We start from the raw sequence: 17,544 nt of genomic DNA on the forward strand, positions 1-17,544 counted from the left end.
CACTGCTATGCAAAATTAACATTTAATTTGTGTAAACTTGACAGATTATTATTGTAATTTAGCAGTGATTTCAATCACTGTAAATTAATTTACATTTTTTTTCAGTAGAGTTATTTACTTATCGTCTGTAATTTTAACAGGAAAACTCTGGTAACCACAGCTGCCAGCGTTTTTCTGTAAAAACTACAGTTTTTTTTTTACAGTGTACCTATCTACACACCTACCTACCTACCTACTCTATCTATCTACCTACCTATCTAAACACCTACCTACCTACTCTACCTATGTACCTTTACACACCTACCTACCTACTCTACCTATCTACCTACCTATCTACACACCTACCTACATACTCTACCTGTCTACCTACCTATCTACACACCTATCTACCTACCTATCTACACACCTACCTAACTACTCTACCTATCTACCTACCTATCTACACACTTACCTACCTACTCTATCTATCTAACTACCTATCTACACACCTACCTACCTACTCTACCTATCTACCTATCTATCTACACACCTATCTACCTACCTATCTACACACCTACCTACCTACCTACTCTATCTATCTACCTACATATCTACACACCTACCTACCTATTCTATCTATCTACCTACCTATCTACACACCTACCTACCTACTCTATCTATCTACCTACTTATCTACACACCTACCTACCTACTCTACCTATCTACCTACCTATCTACACACCTACATACCTACTCTATCTATCTACCTACTTATCTACACACCTACCTACCTACTCTACCTATCTACATGCCTACCTACCTACTCTATCTATCTACCTATCTATCTACACACATACATACCTACTCTACCCCACTACCTACCTATCTACACACCTACCTAACTACTCTACATATCTACCTACCTATCTACACAACTACCTACCTACTCTACCTATCTACACACCTACCTACCTACTCTACATATCTACCTACCTATCTACACACCTACCTACCTACTCTACCTATCTACCTACCTATCTACACACCTTCCTACCTATTCTACCTATATACATACCTATCTACACACCTACCTACCTACTCTACATACCTACCTACCTATCTACTAATCTACCTACCTACTCTACCTATCTACCTACCTATCTACACACCTACCTACCTACTCTACCTGTCTACCTACCTATCTACACACCTATCTACCTACCTATCTACACACCTACCTAACTACTCTACCTATCTACCTACCTATCTACACACCTACCTACCTACTCTACCTATCTACCTTCCTATCTACACACTTACCTACCTACTCTATCTATCTACCTACCTATCTACACACCTATCTACCTACTCTACCTATCTACCTTCCTATCTACACACTTACCTACCTACTCTATCTATCTAACTACCTATCTACACACCTACCTACCTACTCTACCTATCTACCTACCTATCTACACACCTATCTACCTTCCTACCTACACACTTACCTACCTACTCTATCTATCTAACTACCTATCTACACACCTACCTACCTACTCTACCTATCTACCTACCTATCTACACACCTATCTACCTACCTATCTACACACCTACCTACACACCTATCTACCTACCTATCTACACACCTACCTACCTACTCTATCTATCTACCTACTTATCTACACACCTACCTACCTACTCTACCTATCTACACGCCTACCTACCTACTCTACCCCACTACCTACCTATCTACACAACTACCTACCTACTCTACCTATCTACCTACCTATCTACACACCTACCTACCTACTATACCTATATACCTACCTATCTACCAACCTACCTACCTACTCTACATATCTACCTACCTATCTACACACCTACCTACCTACTTTACCTATCTACCTACCAATCTATATACCTACCTACCTACTCTACCTATCTACCTTCCTATCTACACACTTACCTACCTACTCTATCTATCTAACTACCTATCTACACACCTACCTACCTACTCTACCTATCTACCTACCTATCTACACACCTATCTACCTTCCTATCTACACACTTACCTACCTACTCTATCTATCTAACTACCTATCTACACACCTACCTACCTACTCTACCTATCTACCTACCTATCTACACACCTATCTACCTACCTATCTACACACCTACCTACACACCTATCTACCTACCTATCTACACACCTACCTACCTACTCTATCTATCTACCTACTTATCTACACACCTACCTACCTACTCTACCTATCTACACGCCTACCTACCTACTCTACCCCACTACCTACCTATCTACACAACTACCTACCTACTCTACCTATCTACCTACCTATCTACACACCTACCTACCTACTATACCTATATACCTACCTATCTACCAACCTACCTACCTACTCTACATATCTACCTACCTATCTACACACCTACCTACCTACTTTACCTATCTACCTACCAATCTATATACCTACCAAACAACCTACCTACAGACCTACCTACCAATCAGGGGCGCAGATGGAAATTGAACTGGGGGGGACCAAGCTGTAAAATCATATATATATATATATATATATATATATATATATATATATATATATGCTGCAATAAACTTTAGAATATTGTTATTGTTATATGTTATTGTTTTTTGTTTCTTCATTGCTACAGCCTAGGCAAGACCAGGAAGACAATGTTAACATTTTACATCTTATAATTTCAGTTAACAGCGACTGCTTACTAAAATAACATCATAATAACATCATACATAAAATCAATGGAGAGAGCCGCTGCATGCCTCGGTGCATGCCGGGTTGCGTTGCGTTTAACGCAGCTCCGCCCTCCGGCTCAACTTTATTCAAATAAATCCGGCCGCCGCACTGTGTCCAGTCCAGCCAATCAGGGAAAAGCAGGCTGCGTCCAGCCAATCAGGGAAAAGCAGGCTGCGTCCAGCCAATGAGGGAAGAGCAGGCTGCGTCTTCACACACACACACACAGAACAGGCGCCTTTCAACCACAGAAGAGAAGCTGAAAGCGGCAGAATATGGATTTATAGAGCTATAGGTTACAGTGAGGTTGGTAAAAAAATAAAAAATATTAAACTTATGACTGTCTACTTCTGCTGCTTCATTTTAATTCAAAAACGAGCAAGGAGATCCAGCGCAGCGGATTGCGTTGAAAAAAAGTGCCAGTGGACACGTACCATAAGGAGCTGGTAACTGCCTGTGTCTGTAGTCTACAGGCAGTTACCAGCTCCTTAGAACCCCGGACTTGAGAAGGTGCGTTAAATTTACATTGGAACTGGAACACGGAGCTCCGAACAATGTAACCTCTGAACTGAACGCTTCCTAGTTTAAAAACGAGGGCATTGTGGAACACAGAATTCCACAAACGTACAGTTAATTAAATTAAAACCCCAAAGTTTATGCTTGTAGATGCTAGATTTCGGATGAGGTCACTATAAATCTGGGGGGGACATGTCCCCCCCGTCCCCAGTGCCATCTGCGCCCATGCTACCAATCTAAATACCTACCTAAATACCAACCTTCCAAACTACCAACCTAACTACCTACCTACCTAACGACATCTATCTAATAAAAAATAAATTAAATAAAACAAAATCAGTGTTTTATTGCTGAAATACTGGCTTATTTACATGTATGGGCATAATTCAATTAGTAAAATGATTGAGGTTGTGCATGCTGTATATATTGTACAATAAGTTGAAAATGTAATTATTAATACAGGTATAGAGGGAAACAATAATTTGGTCCACCAATCCATTTGTAGATATCTGAGTGGATAAAAAATGGAGAAAGTAAGCACATGCGTCCACCAGATCTTCTGGCTCACTGGACTGTCCTCTCCGCTCAGAGACAGTGATGCTCTCTGGGACTCCAGACCACAGATGGCTTTGGCATTACCAGGGAATGAACTGATGACCTCCTGATGACTGAGCCAACTCTTAAGACGGTTGCAGCACTCGAGCTCCTGATCCTCTACTTCAATAGATTTCACATTCATATTTTAGGAAGGCTGAGGAAACTACAGCATTAAAAATAGAGTCATATCCTGCTCCCCCTGTTTCTGTAAAGGTACATTCATTTTTATTCAGCTGGGCATGATTCCTCTTTCTAAATATCCCTGTAAGGATTGGTGTTGTTGTCATGTCTGGTGCTGAAAGCACGTCTGTGTCTCCCACATCCAGCTCTATCTGCGATTCTCACAGTAACAACTACAATACCCAGAACGCACCACTCCATGACACAACACACACTCCCGATCACATGACACGTCACATGACGCCACCAGGAAGTCCCGAGTACTGATTACTCAGTGTATTTAAGGACCATGCTCACACTCACACCTCGCCGAGTATCTGTTTGGTAAATCCTACAATACAAAGCGTTTCTCTTGCCCTTGCTATTTTCCGTGTATGATCCTGTTTTTGTTTTCTTCCGACTTTGATTTTTGCCTGCTCCCTTGTGTTGGATTACCGTGTATGACCTGGACTGTTTATTGTACTTTGGATTTTTGCCTAACCTGTGATACTGCCTTTCCGTGTATGAACTCTGGACTGTCCTCCGTTTATGGTATGGTTTCTCTACACTGTGCATTTTTGGTATTGACCCTGTTTCTGTTGACTACCCCTGTTTACTCTATAACTTTAATAAAAGTTATTTTATTGTATCTGCACCAGTCTCCTTCCTGTCTGGCCCTGACAAGATACTCGGCCGTAATGACAGAGACTGCGGATACAGAGTCTATTAAGTCTGGTTTGGCTAACCAGGGTCGGCTTTTAGGTCAGCACCAGCAAACGCTCGCTGGTGTGACCCAAGCTGTTGACGAGCTAGCACGCCACCAGGTTAACCAACAGCAGCAGCTAGCCGAGATTATGAGTCACCTCCGGGGTTTGTCCACCCAGAACCCTAGCCCAGTGGTTAGTCCTGTAGCCAGCCCTAACAAAACCACTACTCCCTTTTTCGCTGTGTGTAAACCCGAAGTCTATGACGGAAACACTGAGAAATGTAATGGGTTTCTGCTCCAGTGCTCCGTGTTTTTTAGCAACTCACCTCCTGCTTCTGATAAAGCTAAAATCGGGTTTATAATTTCTCGACTGTCTGGCAAGGCTTTGGACTGGGCTACAGCTATTTGGGAGAACATTTCTGAATCCAGCTACGACACTTTTTTGTCTATTTTTCGCAGCGTTTTTGATCATACACGCTATGGGCAATCTAGTGGAGAGCTTCTGATTACCTTGAAGCAAGGTAAACTATCTGTGGCAGCCTTTGCTCTGGAGTTCCGTACGTTAGCTGCTAGCAGCGGTTGGAACGACCCTGCTCTCATCTCCATGTTTCGACACGGACTTAACCCTGAGATTCAAAGAGAACTTGCATGCAAGGACGACTCACTCACCCTGGATCAGCTGATCGCTCTGTCTATCCGTCTGGATCAGCTCCTTTCCCGTAAGCCCAAAGCTGTTAGCCACACTCCTGCGGTTCGCCCTGCACTACTCCAGTCCGGGAATCCAGTTCCGGAATTTGCGCCTGCACCCAGCCCTGAGCCCATGGACATCACACGATCCAGACTATCCGTCGCTGAGAGGCAGCGTCGCATACGCCTTCACCTGTGCCTCTATTGTGGTGGTCCAGATCATCTAAGGGCTAACTGTGAACTCCGGCCCAATTCTGCTCAAGCGTCTGCTCTGGGACAGCGCGTGGAGAGTACTCCACGCGCTAACGTGGTATGTACCCCTGTTTCTAAACTTAAAGAAAAATGTTTCGTGTTGCCTGTTATTATTACCACTCCAACGGATGTTTTTTGTGTCTCAGCGCTTGTAGATTCTGGGTCGGAGGGGAACTTTATCAGCCTGGATTTGGTGGAGGAGCACGCCATACCCACGAAAGTTCTCCCCAAGTCGATCTCCATCCATGCCATCGATGGAGAGACTGTACGCTCCAAACCTGTGACCCTGCAGACTCTTCCTCTCACCCTTCAAGCCAGCGCTCTACATGTGGAACAGCTCTCTCTCTATGTGCTCCCACGCACAGAACATCCACTGGTTTTGGGAGCGCCATGGCTAAAGACACACGACCCCGTCATTTCATGGAGCCTGGGAGACATCACTGCCTGGTCTCCTTTCTGTCGTGAGAACTGTTTATCTTTAATTTCACTCTCTTTGCAATCTACTTCTGTCGAAAGCCCTAATTCTGTAGATACCCCTGATATTCCGTCCGAGTACTATGATTTTTCTGATGTGTTTAGTAAAGCTAAAGCTACCGAGTTACCTCCGCATCGCCCCTATGATTGCTCTATTGATTTGATAGAGGGTTCTGTACTGCCCAAAGCTCGTGTATACCCATTGTCTCGTGATGAGGAGAAGGCTATGGAGGAGTATGTTAGTGAAGCTCTTGCGCAGGGTTTCATTCGCCCATCCAAATCCCCAGTTGGTTCAGGTTTCTTCTTCGTGAAGAAGAAGGATGGGGGTTTGAGACCCTGCATAGATTACAGAGGCTTAAACGACATTACGAAAAAATTCGCTTACCCGCTCCCGTTAATCCCAGCAGCACTCGAACAGTTACGTAATGCTGTGTACTTCACCAAACTCGATCTCCGTAGCGCTTATAATCTCATTCGCATCAGGGAAGGTGACGAATGGAAAACGGCGTTTTCCACCACCAACGGCCACTATGAATACCTGGTCATGAGCTACGGTCTCGCTAACGCCCCAGCCATATTCCAGTCATTTATGAACGACATATTTCGCGATCTTATTAATCACTCTGTTGTCCTTTTTATAGACGACATCCTTGTCTATTCCCCAGATCTCCCCACACACATACAGCATGTTCGCCAAGTTCTCCAACGCCTGAGAGAACATAGCCTGTTTGCCAAAGCCGAGAAATGTGAGTTCCACACGCAAAGGGTCACATTTCTCGGCTACGTTATTAGTTCCTCCGGTGTCCTTATGGACGATGAGAAAGTAACTGCCGTTACTAATTGGCCAGTGCCCCAGACCATTAAAGAACTCCAGCGATTCCTTGGCTTCGCTAATTTTTATAGGCGGTTCATCCGTAACTTTAGCTCCATTGCTGCGCCCCTGACTGCTCTCACTAAGGGGGCTGCTAAAACCCTGAAGTGGTCACCCGAAGCGGATCGCGCTTTCTGTGAGCTGAAAGCTGCGTTCACTTCAGCCCCTGTACTTAGGCACCCTAATCCCGAGTTTCCCTTCGTAGTGGAAGTGGACGCTTCCGAATCGGGTGTTGGCGCGGTTCTCTCTCAGCGTAGTGGGTCGCCACCCAAATTGTTTCCTGTAGCCTTCTTCTCACGCAAGCTTTCCCCTGCGGAGCGTAACTATGGGATAGGGGATAGGGAACTTCTTGCTGTGAAGTTAGCTCTAGAAGAATGGCGTCACTGGCTGGAGGGGTCCGTTCATCCGTTTACTGTGTATACTGATCACAAGAATTTGGAATACCTCCGCACGGCTAAACGACTTAATCCGAGACAAGCACGTTGGTCTCTTTTTTTCTCTAGATTTAACTTTTCGATCTCGTTCCGTCCGGGAAGCCGTAATACTAAAGCTGATGCGCTGTCCAGGGTTTACAGCACTGTGGATAGCGCATCCCAGCCCCAGGAGGCTGAACGCATTCTTCCTCCCTCTGTTCAGATCGCAGCCATTCAATGGGAGTTAGACGATCAGATTCGCCAAAGTAACGCTAATCAGCCCGATTCTGAGGACTGTCCTCAGGGTAAAACGTTCGTACCCGTCCAGTTTCGAGACAGGCTCATCACCTGGGCTCATTCCGCTTTAACCTCTGGTCATCCTGGTGTCACACGCACGTTACAATTACTCTCTGCCCGTTACTGGTGGAATTCTATGCGTGCTGATGTTCACTCATTCGTTACCTCCTGCTCTGTTTGTGCGCAATGTAAAACACCTAAAACCCTTCCAGCCGGTAAGCTACTACCTCTCCCTGTACCTGAGAGACCTTGGTCGCATATTGCTGTTGATTTTGTCACTGATCTGCCTGTATCTGAGGGTTATACTACAGTTCTCACTGTTGTTGATCGTTTCTCTAGAGGGGTTAAATTTATTCCATTCCCAGCTCTGCCTACTGCCTTCCAAACTGCTCAAGCTATTTATATGCATGTATTTAGACACTTTGGTATCCCCGAAGATATTTTGTCTGACCGTGGTCCTCAATTTACCTCTCGTGTGTGGAAGGCATTTTTTGAACATCTCGGTGTACATGTCAGTCTCACTTCTGGTTTCCACCCTACATGTAATGGTCAATGTGAGAGGGTTAATCAGGAACTCGGGAAATTCCTCCGCACATACTGCTTCAAACATCCCACCGATTGGTCACAATACCTCGTTTGGGCTGAAATTGCACAAAACTCCCTAGTTAATACTACCTCTGGCCTCACCCCCTTTCAGTGTGTTCTGGGTTTTCAGCCTCCTCTAGCTCCCTGGACAGCGGTGTCCACTGATGTGCCGGCTGTGGATGAATGGATGAAGCGCAGTGAGCAGGTGTGGGAAGACACGCATCGTAAAGTCTCTGAGGTACTGCGTGTGTACAAGGAGCGTGCTGACAAGCACCGTGGTGACAGCCCAGACTACCAACCAGGAGATCGGGTGTGGCTTTCTACCCGGGACTTTAGGTTTGAGGGTAGTTGTAGAAAACTCCTGCCTAAGTTTATTGGTCCTCTTAAGATTTTGTCACGTATTAATGAAGTTACTTACAAGGTGGAGTTACCCCCTCAGTATCGTATTAATAATTCTTTTCATGTATCTCTCCTCAAGCCTATGGTCCCGGGTCCGCTCGCTGACGCTGCACCGGCTGATGTTCCACCCGCGGCTGTGGAGGGGGAGGGGTCGTCCACGTATGCTGTCCGGGAGGTGCTGGATTCACGCAGACGTGGGGGTGTGCTCCAATACCTTATCGATTGGGAGGGGTATGGTCCGGAGGAGCGTTGTTGGGTGGCTGCCAAAGACGTGCTGGACCCTGCCTTGCTCGTGGAGTTTCATGCTCGTTTTCCTGGTAAGCCTGCTCCTAGGCCCCGTGGACGTCCCAAGCGTCCTCCGACCTCCTCTGCTCCAACTCGTCGGGTTTCTCGCTCTGGTGAGCCCCGTCTGTCTGGCACCTCCGCTCCGACACCTGCACCTCCCGCCGGTACTCCCTGTCCGCCGGGTGGTCGTCGCCGGGGTCGGCCCCGTTCTGCCTCCGCTCCGGGCCCTCAGGGGGAGGGTACTGTCATGTCTGGTGCTGAAAGCACGTCTGTGTCTCCCACATCCAGCTCTATCTGCGATTCTCACAGTAACAACTACAATACCCAGAACGCACCACTCCATGACACAACACACACTCCCGATCACATGACACGTCACATGACGCCACCAGGAAGTCCCGAGTACTGATTACTCAGTGTATTTAAGGACCATGCTCACACTCACACCTCGCCGAGTATCTGTTTGGTAAATCCTACAATACAAAGCGTTTCTCTTGCCCTTGCTATTTTCCGTGTATGATCCTGTTTTTGTTTTCTTCCGACTTTGATTTTTGCCTGCTCCCTTGTGTTGGATTACCGTGTATGACCTGGACTGTTTATTGTACTTTGGATTTTTGCCTAACCTGTGATACTGCCTTTCCGTGTATGAACTCTGGACTGTCCTCCGTTTATGGTATGGTTTCTCTACACTGTGCATTTTTGGTATTGACCCTGTTTCTGTTGACTACCCCTGTTTACTCTATAACTTTAATAAAAGTTATTTTATTGTATCTGCACCAGTCTCCTTCCTGTCTGGCCCTGACAGTTGTTTTCTTTGTATCCGTTCCTTTCAGAGGTTGAAGGAACTTAAACTCTAGAGACTCTGGAGGACTGGAGACTAATTTTGTTTAGAAAATACCTTCAATTATCACCTTTCTGCATTTATTCATGTTTGATCTGTTCATTACTCTACCATTTTTTGTGACGTCAAAGGAAACATAGAAACACTTTCTATGAATGTCCGATTTTTAAGACTCTATGAACACATAATAATGCATTCAGAATGCATTATAACAGAGACTTAAACTTTTTTTCGGATTCAAAATATCTGCTTTTTCTCTTCATAAAAAACTACAAACTAACACCTCAACCCTAAACAATCTTTACTGAAATTTGCTTTGATTTTACTAAACTACAAGACGTTGGGACCTATTTTAGTGTCAGTGTCTTTGCTGTCGTAACAACAGGAAAAGTACACCTTGCACAGCTCAAAACGCACAAAAGACATGCACATGCTTTTGCACATCACACTTTTCAGATTTTTATTTTATTCAAATTTTGAAAACCACTAAAATACATTTAGTTTGTGATTGTCAGGTATGAAAAAAATGTGAAAAAGTTCTAGAGGTATAAATACTTGTATATTAATACACACAGTGAAGCATGCTAAAATACTTTTAACCACCTACAGATAATGAATATATTGGATATTATAGTATATGGTCTTTTAAATATTATAACTTTTTTATAGATTATAGTCATTTAGTCACGCCTTCCAATTCCTCTATAGACTTTTCCACCATTACAGACTCCAATTCCCAGAATGCACTGCTCAGATCAGCCTCACCTGTGTTTTGACTGCTTTCAGCTGTTTTCCATTGTATATATACCACATCTTTTTGCGCTGCCTTTGCAAAGTATTGTTCCTAAATCACTATACACTTATAATAAGTGTCAGAAAATAAGGGAAAAACATTATGCAAATAGATTATGCCAGGAGCCAATAGAAAAGAAGCTGACAGTGGTAACAGAATAAACTCCAACACCAACCTGTGTGGTGATAATCACTAGAAAATGCTGAATCTGAATATAATCTGAAATAAGAATGACCTCACAATGACGGTGCTATAAAGACCAACACTTAGACAGTTGCGCCACCCTATCTACCTACATACCTACCTAAGTATACGTCAATAATTTAATTATCATGATATGTCTACACTCTAAAAAACAGAGGTACGATATGAGTACTTTTTTGTACTCGAAGGTACATTCTTTATAATTGTACCCTCAAAGGTACAATATTGGTCTTTACAGGGTCAGATTTGTTCCCTTTGAAGTACAAAGTCATTTCTAACAGCAATAAGTACAGATTTGTACCATTTAACCAGCCAAAAGGTACATTCAGTATTCTGCATCACTGTACTAATGAACAGTATATATTTAAATTGCACATTTTTTATTTGAAAGCCAGACAATTTTGTATCATCAAGTTTTTGAGCCATTTTTAGTTGATGACAATGTTTATAATCTTTATAATCTATACTGGCACAAAAACCATGGGTACAAAAAAGTACTTTCACTGAAAGGTACTTTTTTGAACCTTAATATAAGGTACAGCCCCAGCGACAAGCTTTGTACTCTTTTAAGTACAAATCTGTACTTATATTTCTTAGAGTGTAGAGGACGGCAAGAATTTAGTCATTTAGTCACAGCTTCCCATTCCAGACTTTTCCACCTTTACAAACTCCAATTCCCAGAATGCACTTCTCAATCATGTGTATCTTAGCCAGACAATCAGTACCAGATTAGTAGATCAGCCTCACCTGTGTTTTGATTGCTTTCAGCTGTTTTCCCTTGTATATATACCAGCCTCTTTGTGCTGCCTTTTGCAAAGTATTGGGACAAAACTATTTCAACCACTAGAAAATGCTGGTTGAATGTCTTCTTAACTAAGAATACGATCTGAAATAAGACCGACCTCACAGTGACTGTGCTATAAAGGCCAGCACTTAGACTGTTGCACCACCTGGGACTATTTTTCTACTCCTGTAGAAGAAAAAACTACATCATAAGTGAAGAAAGTTCTAGTAAACTAATGTAGGTTATATTTGGGACTTACGTGACGCTCCTGACCCTCTCTCAGGTTGTAGGTGAGGTCGTGGGTGATGTCCTGGACGAAGCGGTGGGAGTACTCGGGGTAAAGGTCCAGCACCTCATAGAGTCCCCTCAGATTAATGCACTGCAGATCGCAGTATGTCAGGGCCTTCACATCAGAATTCGTCTTTATCACACGATTTTCCACAGACAGGTTAGCCCCAATCAGATCTCCTTTACCTGTAAATGCAGGTAAACACACACACACACACACCAAGTTAACAAGTGTTAATTAAACATATGATATTAAATGATATTAAACTCTGGCATCTCTTGACAGCAGAGCCACTGTCCATCCCCCAGTCCCATTTCCACACCCTGGGTTTCCAGGTATAGAACAAAACAGCTGGTAAACACAATGTGCTGCAGCCTTTCTGAAAAGCTCAATAAGCAGAGATGTAGTAAAACCCCAGTAAAAATGGCAATGCATTTGATAGATTGAAACAGCTTGGTGCCCAGAAGGACTACAAGACGGATGCTAAGCTGCTGATTTTCTGCTAAACAGGTTGTTAATAAGCTAATGTTAGTTAACTAATGTCTTAATTGATTATTACAAAACTCTTAAGCATTAAAGTAAATTAATGTTTAACAATGTCGTAACTAGTGTCAATTAACAATGTTTGTTAGTGTGTGTTACGCTTAATATTTTTAATTATTTTGTTTAATTTTATTATATTTTTAATTAAATATAACTTTTTGCAGACTTTTTGCATGTCAGTGTGTGTACAGTACGTATATACAGCTCTGGATAAAATTACCAGAGCACTTCAGTTTCTGAATCAGTTTCTCTGATTTTGCTATTTATAGGTTTATGTTTGAGTAAAATGAACATTGTTGTTTTATTCTATAAACTACAGACAACATTTCTCCCAAATTCCAAATATAAATATTGTCATTTAGAGTGTTTGTTTGCAGGAAATGAGAAATGTCTGAAATAACAAAAAAAAAAAACCAGATGCAGAGCTTTCAGACCTCAAATACTGCAAAGAAAACAAGTTCATATTCATAAAGTTTTCAGAGTTCAGAAATCAATATTTGGTGGAATAACCCTGGTTTTAATCACAGTTTTTTTCATGCATCTTGGCATCATGTTCTCCTCCACCAGTCTTACACACTGCTTTTGGATAACTTTATGCTGCTTTACTCCTGGTGCAAAAATTCAAGCAGTTCAGTTTGGTGGTTTGATGGTTTGTGATCATCCATCTTCCTCTTGATTATATTCCAGAGGTTTTCTATTTAGTAAAATCAAAGAAACTCATTATTTTTAAGCGTTCTTCTATTTATTTCATTTAGTGTAGAAACACATCTATAGCAGTACAATATTAATCCATCACACAGTGAACTGAGACAGGATGCTGCTGCGCATGTGGAGTGTGTGTGTGTGTGTGCGTGTGCTTTATGACATTTATCTTTATGTTGTGATCACAGGCAGTGAAAAAATCACTCTGTGTGTGTGTGTGTGTGTGTGAGTAAAGTTTAATGCTATCTCAATGTCAGAGAGACCTTCCTGTGTCAGCAGGATGGAGGGGGGGTAGCGAGGTGTGTGTTTCTCCTGTCAAACAACATAGTATTTCAAAAACACACAACACACACACACACACACACACACACACACACACACGGTTCGGACAGGAGGATGAGGATTAGATTTTTCACACATCCCGGGTTCTGTCCCGATTCCTGTGGAATGTGTGAAGCCTCACAGAGAGAGTGACCAATCAGAGCGGACGGATCAGCTGCTGGGTTCTGTGTTCAGTTAAACGCATGGTCGGATCTGATAAAGCAGCGCGTCTGACCCGTCTGATTTACCTCAGATTAATAATCACACTGGATCCCTCAGCTGCTCAGGTGTCACACAGATGTGTTACAACTGTGTGTTTGCTATCATAACCACAGGAAAAGTATGTCCTGGGTGGCTCAAAACACACAAAAGGCATGTAGTACACTGAAAAAAAATGATGAGTAAAATTTACATTAAAAAGTTTCACAACTTTCTACATTTGCTTTTTTTAAGTAAATTTAATTTCAGATAAATTTAAGTAACTTCAACTCGGTTTCAAGATTTAAATGTTACACAGAGTAAATAAGTGAACTGAACTTCAGTCAATCCTTTCTTTTAGTAAACTTTACTGCATTTATTTTTGCTGAATCAATCCTTTCTTTTATTAAACTTTACTTCATTTATTTTTACTGAATCAATCCTTTCTTTTAGTAAACTTTACTTCATTTATTTTTACTGAATCAATCCTTTCTTTTAGTAAACTTTACTTCATTTATTTTTACTGAATCAATCCTTTCTTTTAGTAAACTTTGCTTAATTTATTTTTACTGAATCAATCCTTTCTTTTAGTAAACTTTACTTCATTTATTTTTACTGAATCAATCCTTTCTTTAAGTAAACTTTACTTTATTTATTTTCACTGAATCAATCCTTTCTTTTAGTAAACTTTACTTCATTTATTTTTACTGAATCAATCCTTTCTTTTAGTAAACTTTACTTTATTTATTTTTACTGAATCAATCCTTTCTTTTAGTAAACTTTACTTCATTTATTTTTACTGAATCAATCCTTTCTTTTAGTAAACTTTACTTCATTTATTTTACTGAATCAATCCTTTCTTTTAGTAAACTTTACTTCATTTATTTTTACTGAATCAATCCTTTCTTTTAGTAAACTTTACTTCATTTATTTTTACTGAATCAATCCTTTCTTTTAGTAACTTTACTTCATTTATTTTTACTGAATCAATCCTTTCTTTTAGTAAACTTTACTTCATTTATTTTTACTGAATCAATCCTTTCTTTTAGTAAACTTTACTTCATTTATTTTACTGAATCAATCCTTTCTTTTAGTAAACTTTACTTCATTTATTTTTACTGAATCAATCCTTTCTTTTAGTAAACTTTACTTCATTTCTGCATTCAATGTTACCTAATTACAATTACTTAATTTATACAATATTACTCAAATAATCTGTGATACATAATATATTATAATTCCTGAAATTTTAATATTTTTAGTTACGTTTTACAGTGTAGCTTATCAAAGCTCAGGAAAATGATAGATTATTTAGAGCATCTGCTCAGACTGGGCAATGAAGTGTTCCATCAATGTTCCATCATTTACTTATTTAACTTTATTCTCTCACATGAAACTGCTCTTTACTATAGAAAAAAAACCCAGTACAGACAGTACTAGTTTAGCACCTCACCTTTAATAAAAACACACAATCTGACTAATAGCACCCTGCCTAGCTTCTCACACTTCAGTTTAAACAGTTTATACACTGACTGATTATCAGCCTGCAGCATTAGCTTACTATATTAAAAATCATCAGATAAAAACAGCAGAAAAAGTGCTGTTTAACAGGCGTCTCACTAACCGAGAATAGCCAGCACCATGGCATCCTTCAGCACCTCCATGGAGCAGTAAAGCATGCTAAAAAATACTTTTAACCACTTGTGAATAATGCATATATTGAATATTATAATATACTGTATATGGGCTTTTAATATTATATATATTTTTATAGATTATAGTCATTAAGTGTTTTCCAATTCCTCTACAGACTTTTCCACCTTTACAAACTCCAATCCCAGAATGCACTTCTCAGTCATTTCTTAGCCAATCTTAGCCAGACAATCAGCACCAGATTGGTAGATCAGCCTCACCTGTTTTTGATTGCTTTCAGCTGTTTTCCCTTGTGTATATACCATATCAATTTGTGGTGCCTTTTGCGAAGTATTGCATTTAAATCGCTACACACTGATGATGAGTGTCAAAAAACGGGGATATAACCATATACAAATAGATTTTGCCAGAAGCCAATGGAAAAGAAGTTGCCATTGGCAACAGACTAAACTGCAACCTCAACCTGTGTGGTGATAATCACTAGAAAATGCTGGTTTAGTGTCTTCTTAACTAAGAATATGATCCGAAATAAGACAGACCTCACAGTGACTGTGCTATAAAGACCAACACTTAGACAGTTGCGCCACCCTATCTACCTACTTACCTACCTAAGTATAAGTAGAGAATGTAATTATCACGATAGGTCTAGAGGACGACAAGAATTTAGTCATTTAGTCACGTCTTCCCATTTCTCTACAGACTTTTCCACATTTACAAACTCCAATTCCCAGAATGCACTTCTCAATCATGTGTATCTTATCCAGACAATCAGCACCAGATTGGTAGATCAGCCTCACCTGTGTTTTGATTGCTTTCAACTGTTTTCCCTTGTATATATACCTGTCTTTTTGTGCTGCCTTTCGCATGTATTGGACATATCCAATTATAATCACTAGAAAATGCTGGTTTGGTGTCTTCTTAACTAAGAATACGATCTGAAATAAGACTGACCTCACAGTGACGGTGCTATAAAGGCCAACACTTAGACTGTTGCACCACCTGGGACCATTTTTCTACTACAAAACTACATCATAAGTGAAGAAAGTTCTGGTAGAGTTTAATAAGCTTTTCACTAACCGAGAATAGCGAGCACCATGCCATCCTTCAGCACCTCCATGGAGCCGGAGCAGACGAAGAAGAGCGCCTGCAGAGCGTCGCCCTGCCGCATGAGGTACTCTCCCGGAGCGCAGAACGAGGTCTTAATGTGCAGCGAGAGCGAGCGCAGACAGCCCCGGCTCAGAGACGAGAACACCGCCAGCTCCAGGATCTCCTTATTCAGGTAGGTGGCGATGTCTGAGCGCAGCTCATCCGGGAAGTCCTTCAGGAGCTGAAGCAGAAGAACCAGGAAGAGATGGAGAATTAGAGTCTAGAACCACCAGCATAAACCCTAACTTCAACCCTTATTGAAGACCTTATTCTTAGACTGTGTCCCAACTGCACTGTAACCCCATACAGTGTTTGAACTCAAATTATTTAAGTTTGTTTTACATAAAATTGGATATTTCTAAACATCACTCAACTATTTTGAGTTTAACATTTGTGGGCACATATACTGTACTATTCAATCTGAGATCTTTGAGTTTAGTCTGTTTTGTCATTAACAGCTTCTTTTCCATTGGCTTCTGTCACACTCGATTTGCATACTGGGCATGTCCAACAGTTTCTGACAGACACTCACCATCAGTGTGTAGTGATTCCCCCCCTGGGCTACCTTACAAATAAATCAACTCCCCCTTTAGTTGTAATAATTTGATGTTTTAATTTATGCTAACTCAAGTTTTTATTCCCCGTTACTTAAAAAATTGAGCAAACCTGCTCCTTAAAAAAGTTATGTAAATTCAACTTATCTGGTCTTAAAGTAAAACAAAAATAAATAAAAAGTTAAATCAACTTCTACTTTAGTTGTAATAACTTGATGTTTTAAGTTACACAAACTTAAGTTTTCATTACCCATTACTTAACTTTTTTTAAGGCAACCGATTTCCTCAAAGTTTTTAGGTAAACTGAATTAATTTCAACTTATCCGGGCTCACAGTGTGTGTACTAATTACAAATTAATCCCTATAGGCCGGTCACTTTGTCGACTGATCTTTAGATTTAGAGGGCCAACGGTCAGGTATCTCCAGTCATACCACACCAGCCTCCTATCTCTATGAACAGGGAGAGACCAAAATGCTGGAAACTGAAAGTCAAATTATTCTTTCATACACAAATTT

At 41.1% G+C, this 17,544-nt stretch overlaps 1 protein-coding gene across 1 annotated transcript in view; it reads right to left on the reverse strand.

Moving 5' to 3' along the window:
• kcnh8 (potassium voltage-gated channel, subfamily H (eag-related), member 8) overlaps positions 1 to 17,544 on the reverse strand; it is a 167,551-nt gene that overhangs the window by 45,060 nt on the left and 104,947 nt on the right. The window contains exons 10-11 of the mRNA XM_049476012.1: positions 16,406 to 16,655; positions 11,882 to 12,096 (exon numbers count right to left, since the gene is read on the reverse strand). Of these exons, the coding sequence (XP_049331969.1) occupies positions 11,882 to 12,096; positions 16,406 to 16,655 (465 nt within the window). The remainder of the gene's footprint in view (positions 1 to 11,881; positions 12,097 to 16,405; positions 16,656 to 17,544) is intronic.

The sequence above is a fragment of the Astyanax mexicanus genome, chromosome 3 (assembly GCF_023375975.1).
Source record: "Astyanax mexicanus isolate ESR-SI-001 chromosome 3, AstMex3_surface, whole genome shotgun sequence".
NCBI lineage: Eukaryota > Metazoa > Chordata > Actinopteri > Characiformes > Acestrorhamphidae > Astyanax > Astyanax mexicanus.